The sequence below is a fragment of the Diachasmimorpha longicaudata genome, chromosome 10 (genome assembly GCF_034640455.1).
Source record: "Diachasmimorpha longicaudata isolate KC_UGA_2023 chromosome 10, iyDiaLong2, whole genome shotgun sequence".
NCBI classification, from domain to species: Eukaryota; Metazoa; Arthropoda; class Insecta; order Hymenoptera; family Braconidae; genus Diachasmimorpha; species Diachasmimorpha longicaudata.
In genome coordinates this window covers 3,460,198-3,474,602 of record NC_087234.1, presented here as the reverse complement: position 1 = coordinate 3,474,602, position 14,405 = coordinate 3,460,198, and the positions used below count along the sequence as shown (strand labels likewise).

Genomic DNA, 14,405 nt, shown 5'->3' with positions numbered 1-14,405 from the left:
TTTAATAAAAAAAATTAATATATGGTTAAAATGGATAAAAAAGATCATGAATTTGGAAGTTTAAATGAGAAAAATATGTTCTCGTTTGAAAAATTCTGGAAAAAAAATTAATGGTTTTTGCTCCACAAAAACCTCGTAATGATTGTGGGAACGGCCCAATAATTCTTGTCACAATCTCGATGATGTGTCAACACTCATGCTTGATTGAGAACTCGTAATGTCCTTCCTGCACACACGGAAACAGCCCCTCATGTCGCAGGAAGTAACGGTAATTCGTAATTCCTGTCGCAGTTTGAGAGCTGTTTGCTGTCTTGAGGACTGTTAATTTACCGATATCCCTCAAAACAGTAGTGACAAGCGGAGAAGTCAGAAGTGCTAGGGATCGTCTTATAAAGAGACCGTAGCTTCCAGAGTCAATCATTCCTCGTGGAGGCGTTGGCAAGATCGTCGATCTACTTAAAAGACAATTAATCCCAGTAAAAGTGACGGTATTTTATTGCTGTCAAATTACCGCTTGGAGTGCACCCAGTGTTAGCAATTTATCTCTTAAAAAATTGCAACTGTTTACAGTTGAGTCTTCGACATTTTCCCGAAAAAATTTCCGAACTTTTCGCGGATTTTTTCTTCCTGCGGGAGTATTTTCGGAAAATTAAAATTAATCAGGATAAGAATAAAAATGAAACTTTTAGTCGCAATGATATTGAACATCAGTATCGCCTGCTCAATCCTAACTACTGCACACAAAGCTGTCACTTATTACGGATCATTAATTGATGAATTTTATGGGAGGCACGATGCTGATGGGATCCTCATCGTATCGAGTACTAATTATCATTGTGAGTGCAATTAATCAGATAAAATAAATGGCGATAATGCCATGAAACTGTCTCCAAGAATTATCCAAAATTCAGAGGATGATTTTTGGTGTTTTGCAATTGTAGCTTTTGGGAGCCTCACATTCTGGCACGAGATGTTGATAAAACTGTCGAGTCGAGGAAGAACAACGGACCTCGTCTACTTCGGAGAATTAACCCGAACCTTGGAGCAATATCGCAGGCAAAATATTCGTCCGCTGATTGTACTTTTCGTCAGACACATGGGGGAAGTGTATTTTTTCGCGCGATTGACCAAGACCCTGAGCTTTAGCAACAGCTTGTGGGTGATTTTATTCTCCGGCGATAGTAGCGGAAAAGTTTGCAAATTTTGTCGTCAACCAGAGGGCAATCAGTTGAATTTGAAATTCAACTCGGAGGTTATTGTCGCCTGCTGCGAGTCGACCATCATCCGGGAGTGGTGGAGCACTGGTAGTCGTACTCATATTGGAGAGCTTGGACAGTGGATTAACGAGAGTCATGGGATCCAATGGTTCTCCGACAAGTCTCTTTACGAACGAAGGACTTCTCTCGATGGCCGACCTTTTCACCTTAATATTGTTCAGGTACACTAGTAAATACACCCGAGTGATGCTACCGAGCTAACGATGAATCTCACTCTGGATTTTTACGACTTTCATTCGGTTGGAATTTCGTTTATTTAATTATGCTTCAGGGTCGTAATTTGCGATGGGTTTTGTTGGTTAATAGACACATCGATAGGATATTTGTTCGCATGGCTTTGCTCTTGTTTTGGTCCATCTGTTTTTAATCGGTTGAGGAAAGAACATGAATCTCACGATTTGACATGTTGTGTCCCAGGGATCGACTGATATCTGGCTGAAAAATGGTGAACTTCATGGATATTTGGCAAGCGTTGTCAAAGCCCTGTCTCAATTCATGAATTTCACGATTTCATCTGTTACTGTTGCCCGTTCCTACGGCGGTTGGGATGAGGAATCTCTAGAATGGACTGGTGTTCTTGGTAATATTCACCGGCATGAAGCCGACATGGGTGTATCATCATTCATAATGACCAATGAACGACGTGAAGTGGTTGACTTTACAATTCCCACGGTGTATGAAAATTCCCGACTGTATATTCGACGACTTGGAGCGAATCACGTACAATGGAATGCTTACATTGAGGTATGTTGCGTTCTGCGTTTATGCCAAACTCAGAGAAAATAATGGCACATTATTTCCAACTATAATTGTACGGAATTAATTAACTTTAGAGTACAATGCAATCAGTTTGAGAAAAACTAATGAACTCAGTGGCCACATAAACATGTGAGATAACCCAGTTCGCGTAGATAATTTGTTGTCTTTCAAAAATGTTCCAGATATTGTTGAAAAATGTTTCAGAAACACCTGTGAAAAGGGAATGTTAACAGACAATTTTTTCAAAGAAAATTTTTCTGAAAAAGCTCAGAACTATTTTTTGTTTTGTCGGAGATTTTTTAATGATTAAAATATCAAAAAGTCTAATTGCGATTCCATCGTGGTTTACGTTTTACTCGATTACTGTATGGTCTATTGAAAGAAAAAATCATCGGAATCTGTAATCACTCGTGATTTTTATTCGTGAACAGAATTAATTTTGACACCAGAATATTAAACCTCTCACATCGTTGGCAGTGACACCTAATTGAATTTTATTGCGTCGGCAGTTTATTCAAAGCTATTTGCGCATTCTCAATTTACGCTTAATTATATTGATAAAATATCCTGATTGATAAAACCTGGTATTGCCGCTGCAGGCGTTTGGAATGGATGTTTGGTTAGTGATAATAACGCTGATCATGACGACACCTCTTCTCCTGACGTTTATGTCATATAAAGGACGACCCTTCGTCTATCCTCTCATCTTCGAGAATTACCTGTCTGTTTGGGGGATTTACTGTCAGCAGGGAGTGCCAAGTAAGAAGCGAAACACATAAATAATTGGTAAACAAATTGGAGTTTACTGGAAGAATTTTTTTGAACAGAATTTCCTGATGAAACGCCTCTGAGAATCGTCTTCATATCGTTATTCCTATCGGCGTTGGTCATCACCATGGCCTACTCTGCTGCCCTCACCAGCTTCCTCGCAGTGAACGTATCTCATTTGCCGTTCAATTCCATGGAAGAATTTGTTAAACTTGGAACCTATAAATTGATCGCTATAGACCATACTGCAGATTACACGTTGTTCATGGTATAGTTTGGTCGTTTGAAATTAATCGAATTTTCGTTGAAATTTAATTTGTTTAATAGGATTCCGATGAAGCACTCCTGAAGAAAATGGCTGCCTTGATGCAACCGTCAAAGTTTTTACCTACAACTCATCGCGAAGGATTCCAAAAGGTTATTAAACATATCAATACTGGACATTTTACTATAAAAATAATCATCCATGAGCAATAAACAATTTACAATTTTATTTTTATTTTTTTTTTCAATACTTTCCTCCTCGTTTCGATAATCGCGTTTTTTTTTCAACATCGTTCATGTCTGACACATATTGGGACGTTTCGATAATCAATAATCACTGACGAAAAACGTATGAATGTGAGATTTTGGATTTTAACGACAGGTTTGTCAAGAGAAAGTGGCATTTCATACCACTCACGAAATTCGAGTAGGGTACACTAGCTCTTTCATCCCTTGTGAAATGGCCTGGCTAAAGACTCGAAAAATTCAGGCATCAGGAATCATCATGCCATATGGAAGCGAGTACACGGAATTTGTAAATTACCAGTGAGTAAAAATGGTACTCAGTATTTAAAAGTGAGTAACGGATCAATTTTTCCAAAGTCTGCAACGATTTAAATACAGTGGACTGCTTGATCGATGGAAACGAGAGTATCATTATCGAAAAAAGGATCTTCCCGAGATCTATCATCCCTCGGTGCACCTCAAGGGCATAACACCGATGCTAGGTGTTTTGACAGCAGGATTATTGATTGCTCTGATTATTCTCGTAATAGAGCGGATCTTTTATCGTCACAGAAACCGGGTACAAGACGAGAAAATACGAACATCGGAGACGGGAGGGACGCAAGATGTTGCTTTCCATGTTCCTTTTCATCGCCAGAGCTCCCTCACCTGGTCTCACGATTCCAATGATTATCACAAAATTTATAATAGTTTTGAAAATACACTAGGGTAGTCTACTTTCTACCCAAGAGAGTCTTTGGATTTACCCAACTTAGATTGTTCAATCCTGGGAATTCCGGAAAAATCCGGCACTGGAAAAATTCCTCTACTGCACAATAAAGTTTTTAATGTATTCAAGAATTAATTAAGTTTTTCCGCAATTAGTGTAGTATCAGGAAGAAATTATCGAGAGAGAGACCTCAAAGGAAACAGACGCATAAACAATCGACGGAAAAATTTAAGTTTATATTAAGTGTTTTGTAGATCTAGTGTAGACATAGTGTTTGATATTAATTATACGGATTTCTTTGATAATAAACCATTTTTATATTTAAAAAAAAAATATCCCCCCATTTGCAATAAAATTCCCCACAAAATTGACATCCTGGATTTTATTTACTGTGTGTTTACTTCGCGTTTCTGGTAAACACTAAATTTTCCCTCGAATTTTTCACACAAATAATATTTTTAAATAATCCATTACGATAAAATGGCTTTCAAATTGCGTTAATCGATCAACCATTTCACCACTGATGGCACGTTTTCAATGTTATAAGCAATGAAATATCATCCATTCAAAACATATCATTCAAAGGCAAAATATGTTGATGTTGACTATTGTCAAGCGAAATTGCGATAAACAATGTGTTTCGTGTTCGAGCGTAACACCAACCGTATGCAGTAGTGCTTATCGATATCAGTGACGCACAGTGGAAGGATTAAAATACACCGTTGGAGCCTCTGTTAAGGCTCGCTCGCCTGGATACTGATACCTAATTTCTGGAACATCATTCCCACTGCTGATAGCGCTTTCATCCTACATCACCCTTAGTGATCGAAATATGTCAGCTACCGTGTACAAGTACTCGTGAATAATCCGGTTAATTCAATTATTGAGAATGTGAAAATGGTGGAAATGAAAATTGGTGAAGCTCCTGTCACGAGAGATGATCAATTTTGAATTACATTCAGACCGAGAGAATAAAATATTTCTACTTCGAATGTGATACGTTATCACTCGGCTGTAGACACGGGAAACTTTACTTATTGCCATTTACATATCAGTGAACGATTGTTTATCAAACGAATGCCAACTTACCAGCACAGGAAATAAAAAAATCATGAAGGCAGTGTATTCACAATATTTAATTGCTCTGGCAGGTAATTTATGTCTGAAATTTTGTTCAATTTCTCTCTCAATCTACCGATAATTTCCAGATCTTCCCACATAACGCATGATAAATATTCTCCCCCAGATCTATCAATCTTAAACATTAATCTATTATATTTACGATTCACGATTTGTTCCTAATTATTATTTTGATATTCTGTAATTTAATTCAAGGGAAAGACTTACGCCAGCCCAACAATTCCTTTCTGTCCCAACTCTGATCCGATTGATATCTTATCTAACATTATATCCAGCCAATGCAGCATTTAATCATCAATACCAGTGGCTTAGATACTCACATTCCAGCAAGTTCGGTGTTGATCCCCTACGGCCAATCAACCGCCTGGCTGATGGTGGCGATTCCCGCGCTGCAGAGCAAGCAAAACACCCTGAACTTCACATCCGACCAAGTTGGATGGATAGCCAGTACCACCCCGATATTCACCATAGTAGGCTCCATTATATCCAAGTACTTCATGGATGTCATTGGTCGTCGAAACAGCCTCATCCTATCGATGCTCCCACTCACGTGCAATTATATACTGATGAGATTGAACACATTTGAGGGATTCATCGTAGGAAGAGCACTCGTGGGATTATCACTAGGGTTTTCACCGGTTCTGTCACTCTACTTCGGGGAAATTGCGAGTGATAAAATCCGGGGAAGGGTGAATTTTGTGGCGAGCATCGTGAGAAGTGTCAGCACAGTTCCAGTTCTGCTGGCCAGTTCTTTTCTAGATCTTCATACGCTGAACTTCTATCTTCTTGTTCCTTCAATCATCGCCGTGCTCCTGCTGTACATGATACCTGAGAGTCCCTACTTCTATCTGATGAAAGGTAGTTCTCACAATTATTATGTCATTCCCTAAATTGTTAACAATTAACAAGAAAGTCTGATTCATTTCTTCATTTATCTAAATATATGTCAGTCACATAGTTGAGTGGATTTTAATTTGACAATTTATTTAACGAACAATCGAAAGCTAAAGGTGACACGTCAGTTGGGAATAGAATTCATTTGGACACGCACTCCACCACCTTTGACCTAATAAATAACTTGGCAAGTCCTGATCGATATTCTCGATAAATTTAGGAGACTATCGGAGAGCCGAGAGAGCTCTTGAATGCATCCGCGACGCAAGAGAAGTTTCCAAGGACCTGGTGTCTATCCAGCATTACGTGGATGCGAAGATAGAGTGTGGAAGTAGCTTTGAACTTCTGTGGAAGAATCGAGGGACTACCCGAGCATTCGCCATCCACCTTTGGCTTTTGATCTATCTCCAGTTCAGTGGAACATCAGTGATAAAAAATTATGCTGGTTTTCTCCTTGAAAATGTTGGCTCACCGTTGGATGCAGGAGTTGAAATAGCCATCACTATGGTCATCACTATTATTATATGCTGCATCGCAGCATTATTCGTGGACAATTTGGGAAGAAGGTCGATGCTCTTCTTGGCAAGTATTCCCATCATCATTGCTATGTTAATCGCAAGTGTCTTCTACTTCCTCCAAGAAACGAATCACGATGTCTCCCATTTCTTGTGGATCCCATGGCTGACTGTGCTCTTGATCAACGTATCGAAATATGCGGGTTTGCAACCATTGGAACATATTCTGATGTCTGAATACTATCCTTTGAATATTAAAGCAACTGCGATGTGTCTGATTCATATGGCTGAGGCTTTAATGGAGACCATTGTTGTGAAGCTCTTTCAGGAGTCCACAGACTTCATGGGTTTTGGTTCTGTATTTTTAATCTGTCTATTCGTTTATATTATTGGTACAGCAGTCATGTACTTCGTCATGCCAGAAACAAATAATCTGTCTTTCGCGGAAATCGAAACAGTCTTCGAACAACAATTCAAATAGATATGTAAAAAAGTGTCTGATCCATCACGCGGTTCTATCACTGTACCGATTTTCGTCGATGTCGTTCATTAGGACTATTATTGAAAGACAAATGGAAAGCTTTGCCACATTATTGTATGACAATTCGGAATGACCCTCGTTCTTCTCGGCAATTATTCCCGTCATCATTACTATGTTAATAGCAAGTCCATTCCAAATCGTGATGTCTCTCGAGTTTCGCGAATTTCATTATCCTGGATCTTTTATCTATCCACTGATTTATAGAATTCTCTCATCGATCATGTATTTCCTCATGCCAGAGACAAAAAATACGTCCTTCCTGGATATTGAAAGGATCTTGGAGAAGTAATATTACTGAATCTGTAGTTTAATAAAATCTTCGATCATTGTTCTGATGTTCATCAACGCAGTTTTATCATGTAGTCGTTGTTCTCATTTATTATGCAGCTAGAGTATAGAAAGTAGAATGAAGAATGGGTATAGGTAGAAGTGTTATGAGCCCGGGGAGAGCATACAGCTCGAATTCTCAATGCGCCTTGGCCCTAGTGAGACACCGTTCGCGTGGAATCTTATTGAAAGGCGAGATAGGGACGCTAGACTTTTCCTTTCCACGCTTGCTTGAGCTCTCACCCTCTCTCGAGCACACACCTCAGGGCTTTTACTTCTTTTTTCGTCGCCACCTACACCACTTTTTTCCCCCCTTCTTTCCTCCCACCGCTTCCTTTCTCTTCAATCTCTTTACTCTTTTTGCCAGCGTCGCCCTGCTACTTATTTCACAGTTTCTTTATTTTTCTGTTTCTTCATTTTTCCCTCGTTTTTTTTTTCACCCTCTCCTTTTGCCTCGCTGTAATTTTTTTCTTCTTCTGCAAACCTTACCAACTCCGTGTGACACCGCATCAAAGATTTACCGCGTGAAAATATCGGTCTTTCCTGGGGTGCATGGGTGGTACACGAGTTACGCTACATATATTTCTCCCTGTCAATATTGTTTCAGTCGAGCGAAGAAAGAGAAAGAACAGGGGAAAAAGGGCGACAATGCCGAACGGCCGGGGACAAATCCCAGATCATGATTTTTGTTTTTTCGTTTTTTAAGTGAGGTAAAATGATTGGCGAGTTTGCTACACGATTTTTCACAATATTCATCTTTTGCCGTGCGTTCAAACTGTTTGCCTAGGGATGTAAATTATAAAATGCTAGCTACGTCGAAAAATTTATTAATGGAATTGCAACGGCCATTCAATTTCCCGTGCAACAGTGCGGAGCGAAAATGGGGAGAGAGGAGGATGAACTACTCGGCGCCGAAGGGTATAGGCTGACCCGGTGAACTCTATACCTTCGGCTGCATACTGACACGAGTGCAGAGAGGCTAAATAAATAATAAAAAATAAACCGAATATGGACCGATATTTTGAGATTTATACATTGACGAAATCTCTTCGGTACATCGGTGCTATATTGACGTGTTGTCGGACTGAATTTTGGGTCACAAAATATTCCGGTTCGCTCGGAATATTTTAGTATTTATTCCTCATGACTTTGTCCTTTGTCTTACTCTTCTGCGGTTATGGAATTCTGCTAAAGAAAATTCTTTAGCGGGTAAATCACTAGAGGATAACCACCACCGGTGGTGGTAACCACACTTGAAACTTTTCAAATTCACTTCTCCTCATTCGACATCCCATGTACACGGCAGTTTCAGCTTGTTAGTGAGGAGCTTCGTTCGAAACTGTAGTATTGGAAATACAGTGACAAAATAGTGTTATACAAGGGACCCTAGTTTGGGGTAAAACTGAGTCGTTATTCGGTAACCAATGGTAAACTTCACCCAAGGTGTTGAAGAAACTTCTTAGCATTGATATTACTGGTGTTCACCACTGGAAGACATTGAACGAGAAACATGATGAAGGGTATGTGGTAGAAAATTCAACTCGTTTGATGCGCTGAAATGCAAGTCACCTTTGTCGACGAAGCTCGAATAATTTGTCATCTACTGGGAGCGATTTTAATAGAGATCAACGACTCGGTTGACTAACGAGAATCTCTGGTGTCTTCTAAGTGTGAAAAATGAGGGAACAAGCGGAGACGGTTATCGATCAATTGGCACTGAATGATTCGGGGCAACATGCGAAGAAAATGATGAAACAAGGATCTGAGGAAATTTTCGGGTGTGGAGTCGTTCCTTGAGATTTGGTAATTTAAAATTCAAAAAAGGGGAAACAGCAAAATTTATCTGATCCTTCATCTTTTGATGTTCAATAATATTCAGATCATTCATTCATTTGAGTAATAAAATTACATATCAGTGGAGCGATTAGGCATCTATCGATGATTATCGATTATCGCAAGTCTCTAAGACTCTACCAGCCTCTAGGAACCTTCACCAACCCCGAAGAAAAAAGACAGAGATTTAAAAAAATCATAATTTTCAAAAACCTGGGAATCCCAATAACGTCTTCCCATGTCTCGATGATCTCTCGTCTATTCCCGATGATTTCCGACTAAGTTAATGACTTACTCGAACTCCAGGCACCTTCGTCATCCCCCAGGGGAGCCAGCCAGTTCTCCACAGTCGATATATCTTCTCCCCCTTCCCCCAATAGTTGTTATCTCTCTCAGATATGTTGACATACAAATCCTGGCTTCGGGGCATCAACCAAGATGTACTCAGTATGTTCACAAAGCATATGCCCACACCCCAGATCAATATGATTCCCTCAGTACCCGTACAGAGGCAACGGGGCGAAACGAAGGGAAACATCGGACGTATGACGTACAAACATGATAGACGAGGGAATTGCTCGACTTGGCGACGCCATCGACCAAACAGATGGACGCAAATTCTGAGGATAGTCTGTGGTTACCACTCGATGATTCAGTACGATCCATTTGACGTACCCTCGACCAATTATCAAATGACTTATTCACACCCTCAACGAACATTTGATGATAATCCAACGTTGCATCACACGTTATTCGAGAGTCTTCAACCCCTTGAGAAATTAAATGTGCGACATAACGTGGATCCTGCACATGAGAAATATGATGCTATTCTCTGCTCCGTAACCGATGCGTCTCAGGCATCTTCCGGCTCCTGAGGGGCCAGATGATAAGACTGCGAGATGTAGGGAAGGTTATGATGAATGGCCATGGTATATCAGAAGAAGCGTTCAAGGTACTTCATTCCGGACGATCTCGATTTCACGTGCAGAAAGAGTATGAGGAAAATGGCAGGACCTTCCACTGAGTGTTGAATTGGCCGTATGACAGGGAAGAAAGTGCCCACAGGATATGGGCTTATATTTATTCGGCTTCTTCATCGTCACGTTCGAGAAAATGGCTTCGTCCGGACAATGCTATTCACAGTGTACCATAAATAAGTGTTTCAGTAAAAATTTCATGGAGTTAAATTTACGTGTTATATTTTTTATGGATAAAAGTTCATTGATGAGTTGTTTATCGTTATCATCCGATCATTTGTGCTTTTTGGAAAATTTTTGTTTTCGTAGAATGAGGTGGAGAATAATAATTTGAGGGAGATAACAAGAGAACACTTGGCATCTGCTGGCACAGTTGGACTCCCCAAGATCTTGGCCAGGACAATCTCGATCGTACAAGCGGTTGAGATCCTACTTCCTGTGGTTGTACCTCACACCCTCCGGTATTTGTCCCTTTCTATTTCATTTCGCTCTCGCACTCCCTCTCACCAGCGATCCCTGTGGCCTCAGCAGGACGAGCCATTACTTGAATTATCCTGTCTTTTTTTTCTCACTGTTTTTATCCCCTTCCGACGCCTACATCCACTTCTACCCCCGGTATAGACGACGATGGGGGACAGGTCGTATGGCCTCACTCCCTCCTCTTCACTTCCTACACTCGAGAATTCACGCGGCAAAAGTCCCCTTGAAACTTTCTCAGCCTTTTCTTCCCTCTTTTTCATCTATATATCCATGTATGTACGACCGAGTAACCCCTCTCAACAATACGTCCCGACGCCAAGTGCCGTTTCAACTTAATTTTTATTTTCTTTCTCAGTGTTATCGTATATATTTTCTCGTACAGCAGTATTTGCTTCGCCGGGGAGTTGTTTGGACGATTGTCGCTTCTGTTTCAAGTGATATATATCAGTTTTACGGCGTCCTACCCCTCGAACACTCTGGACACATGAGAAAATAAACACCAATACCACCGGCCGGAATATTTGTCGCTGGATACGTGGTGAGGGGTGGGGGAATTACGTGTTTATATTTTTTTTTTATTTATTTTTAAAAAAACTTGAAAACTTTCGGACGAATGCCACACGAAGCCTTTTCACCGCACGATTTTTCCCCGGGTTCTTGAAATTTTACCCCTCATGTGCCAGAGAAAACTCGGTGTTTGCAAGTTTTACGGGAGTGAAATGTGCAACTCCCCTATCCTTAACTTTATATCATCCTTCAACCCTGCGTTTTAAACTCAGAGTGACGTGTTAACGTCTGTGATATGTATTTGTAGAAAAATTCTTGTGAAAAATATGACCGGGTTTTTCTGTACAAAGAAACTCGTCTCAAATTTGAAATTTGACATTTTCAGGCTTCTGGATGATATCTTATTTCTCATTTTATTTCGTCAGTATTCGGAAAGTTTTGAACTTTATTTTGCTGCAGTTGTAGGATATATCTGGGTGAACTGTGGCTCGTCCCTTGGTATTGTACGATGGACCTGCATTGGATGGAAACGGGTTGAGAAGAGATGGGGATCAACCGTCACGTCGAGTGAAGTCAAATTGCGTTGGCTCTGTATAATATGGTTTCGTGCAAGTTTACTTTGCTGTGTCTGCACTTGGAAAATTATGCTCGGTAAATGGCTTGTGCGTATATACTAAATTCGATGAGTTTTGAGAATGATGGAGGAGTAGCTTACACGATCTTGGTGGCATGGAAATTTTAGAACAAGTATGCGGGTGGAATTTTTTTGAAATTATTTGGGAATGGATTCAGGGGAAAAGGGTTATCGGTCACAACTTTCAGGGGAGTTTTATCGAATGACAAACTATTTTATAATTCGGTAAATAATTGATAATTTTTTCACCTTCGGGACTTGCCAAACTTTCGTTGGGGACCTCTAATTCCTCTCAGTCCCTAGTTTTGCTTTCCCTAGTTAACAAATTCACGTTTAACAATAAATAATTCCGTACGAATTCCCGAGGCTGACGTTGGGCACTTTCGTATTCGCATTACAACACAATTTCCGAGTTTTCAGGATTTTTATGTGATTATTAAACTAAAAAGTCAATTATCTGGTGGACATTTAAACCATTCGATCATTCGAATATTTTCCGACGACAAGATTTTCAACAATTTTAGGGGAAATGAAACTCCGATAAAAATTCAAAAGTAGAAATTCATATTCACTCGGTCTTAAATTAAAATTCATGAAAGACAATGACGGGATGACTCAAATTTCAAGAAATTCACAAAATGTTAAAATCAATGAAACTCTGCGATAAATCTTGTTTGTTAATTTTTCATCAACTGTTATCCCTGTGCAACGATGTACTCCACAAAAGCCACGGAGGTTTGTAGTCCCGTGTGATTGGCTGGTCTGCGGGTCGTGTCAATTGACACAAACCTCCAGCCTCGAAACCCGCGAACCCGTCGCACAAATTGCTATTTACTTTCTGACCCACATGCGCCCAATGGCCCCGAAAAACTCGAAAATACCACTTCACGAGCTTCAGCCCCAGAGACTTTTTATTTCTCCTTCGAAATAAAAAAAAGTTACAAATTATTTTCACATTATGTTTTATTCCCTCTCAGCTTGAGTACAAAGCTGAGAATTTGCAGTTGAAGGGCCCCCGACTCTTCGTCAAGGGCTCGTGAAAATCCAACGGGAACCAGCTAACAAAAGCTCGCACATGCACGTCAGAGGGAGAAGGGATTAGTGCTGGGATATGTATCCATCTCACATATTATACCCGGGTGTACCTGTTGGGTATTGAAACTAGGGCTGCACATTCACGTGTAATTAGTCACTGTCGGCTGCGATTCGTTTAACCATCCTCAATTCCCGTTGTACATACCCGGGGAAACGGTAAATCCTTCAGAACCCCTCAAGATACAGGAATACAGGGATGTATTCTGAAAAGAGCTTCATTATTGCAGGGCCCCTATCACGCGATATGCCGCACTAATTTTTCCCCCTTTTTGCAAACCCTATCGTTGTTGGAGAGTTGCATTTTCGTGATTAATGGCACCGGTGTAACTCACCAGAATTTAACCATTGAAATTCCGGTTGCATGATATAATTCTATTTTTTTTCGCTGTATTATTTGGTCTATAGAAATTATTCGTGTCGTGTGAGGGACGTTACATAAATCGTGAATGTGAATCGCGGAATGAAACGCGTGATAGACATTTTTCAGAGGATTTTTTAACTACGTTGCAATAAAATTAAAATTATTCGAATTTTACAGATGAATTAAGGTGTTCGGTGTTTAGAAAATTTGCATTAATTTTTGGTCTATCCAGACGGTTTATAGGGTATGAAGAATGTTGGGGACAATATTGTCATGTTTGTATTTATGTAATTTCAGAAAAGCAGCTGGAATTGTTATTGTAACGGAGCTTATTAAATACTATTGAGAAGGACGATTTCAATGAATTATTCGAAACAAATTTATCTCTTTCGCACAAAAATTATCGTTGCTGGAGAGTGTTATATTCTCGTGATTAATAACACCGGCCATAGGTCACAGGGGTTTACCCTTTGGAATTCCGGTTGCGTGATATAATTATATTTTTCCTCCGTATTATTTATTCGTTGAAAATTACTCGCGTCACATAGAGAATCATAATTCGTTAATATTAATCGACGACCACGACGAGGAACTTTATTTATAAGAACCTCTTGTGAATATTTGACTTGGTGACTGTGTATCCTAACTTTTGTAAATTGTCAGATATTGTAGAACATTTTAACAATCATTTATATAAAATGAAAAAATCATTCAGAGGCAATTCCTGGAAGTTTCATTATTACGAAATCAGTTCACTTCTGGAGTATTTAATTAAATTCCAATTTGTCCGTCCACATGAAAATGAAAATTATCAAATAGTTTGCAACAAGAGCGAAGCCCTGGACTTTAGAAATTTCATGGATAATTTTATTTGAAATTCAATTCAAATTGACAACATCAAAGCCCTTTAATCAACTTGACTAGACGACATGACAAGAATTTCGTTAAATTAAATGAAACAAATTTGTCTCCTTTTGTACAAATATTATCGTTGAAGTATCCGATTGAAATTCCATTTGTCCATCATAAGTATATAATTTCTCTCGCAGTATTTACCCAATAAATTTTTTTCACGTCA

The 14,405-nt window shown here is 39.5% G+C and overlaps 2 protein-coding genes across 3 annotated transcripts; both read left to right on the top strand.

Moving 5' to 3' along the window:
• Window positions 1-684: 684 nt before the first annotated feature.
• LOC135166693 (glutamate receptor-like) lies at window positions 685-4,341 on the top strand. The gene is made up of 8 exons (XM_064129217.1): window positions 685-836; window positions 942-1,438; window positions 1,695-2,021; window positions 2,636-2,795; window positions 2,864-3,072; window positions 3,132-3,221; window positions 3,451-3,614; window positions 3,672-4,341. The coding sequence occupies exons 1-8, from the start codon at window positions 695-697 to the stop codon at window positions 4,024-4,026; spliced, it is 1,944 nt and encodes a 647-aa protein (XP_063985287.1). The 5' UTR covers window positions 685-694; the 3' UTR covers window positions 4,027-4,341.
• A 342-nt stretch (window positions 4,342-4,683) lies between these two features.
• Window positions 4,684-13,994, top strand: LOC135166405 (facilitated trehalose transporter Tret1-like). 2 transcript variants are annotated; one of them, XR_010299672.1, is made up of 4 exons: window positions 4,684-5,174; window positions 5,491-6,021; window positions 6,278-11,888; window positions 12,849-13,994. XR_010299672.1 is itself a non-coding variant. In XM_064128570.1 (3 exons), the coding sequence occupies exons 1-3, from the start codon at window positions 5,135-5,137 to the stop codon at window positions 7,051-7,053; spliced, it is 1,347 nt and encodes a 448-aa protein (XP_063984640.1). In that variant the 5' UTR covers window positions 4,684-5,134; the 3' UTR covers window positions 7,054-13,994. The 2 variants fall into 2 exon arrangements, 1 of the variants encoding a protein (XP_063984640.1); XM_064128570.1 differs by having other exon boundaries at window positions 6,278-13,994.
• The last annotated feature ends 411 nt before the right edge of the window (window positions 13,995-14,405 follow it).

What these genes read in the sequence shown, in the direction of transcription:
- LOC135166405 (XM_064128570.1), top strand. Translation starts at nt 5,135, where the DNA reads ATGAAGGCAGTGTATTCACAATATTTAATTGCTCTGGCAG. An exon ending in ATATTTAATTGCTCTGGCAG is followed by an intron (nt 5,175 to 5,490) that starts GTAATTTATGTC and finishes CTCACATTCCAG; the next exon opens with CAAGTTCGGTGTTGATCCCC. An exon ending in CTACTTCTATCTGATGAAAG is followed by an intron (nt 6,022 to 6,277) that starts GTAGTTCTCACA and finishes CGATAAATTTAG; the next exon opens with GAGACTATCGGAGAGCCGAG.
- LOC135166693 (XM_064129217.1), top strand. Translation starts at nt 695, where the DNA reads ATGATATTGAACATCAGTATCGCCTGCTCAATCCTAACTACTGCACAC. An exon ending in ATCGCGAAGGATTCCAAAAG is followed by an intron (nt 3,222 to 3,450) that starts GTTATTAAACAT and finishes TTTTAACGACAG; the next exon opens with GTTTGTCAAGAGAAAGTGGC. An exon ending in ACGGAATTTGTAAATTACCA is followed by an intron (nt 3,615 to 3,671) that starts GTGAGTAAAAAT and finishes ATTTTTCCAAAG; the next exon opens with TCTGCAACGATTTAAATACA.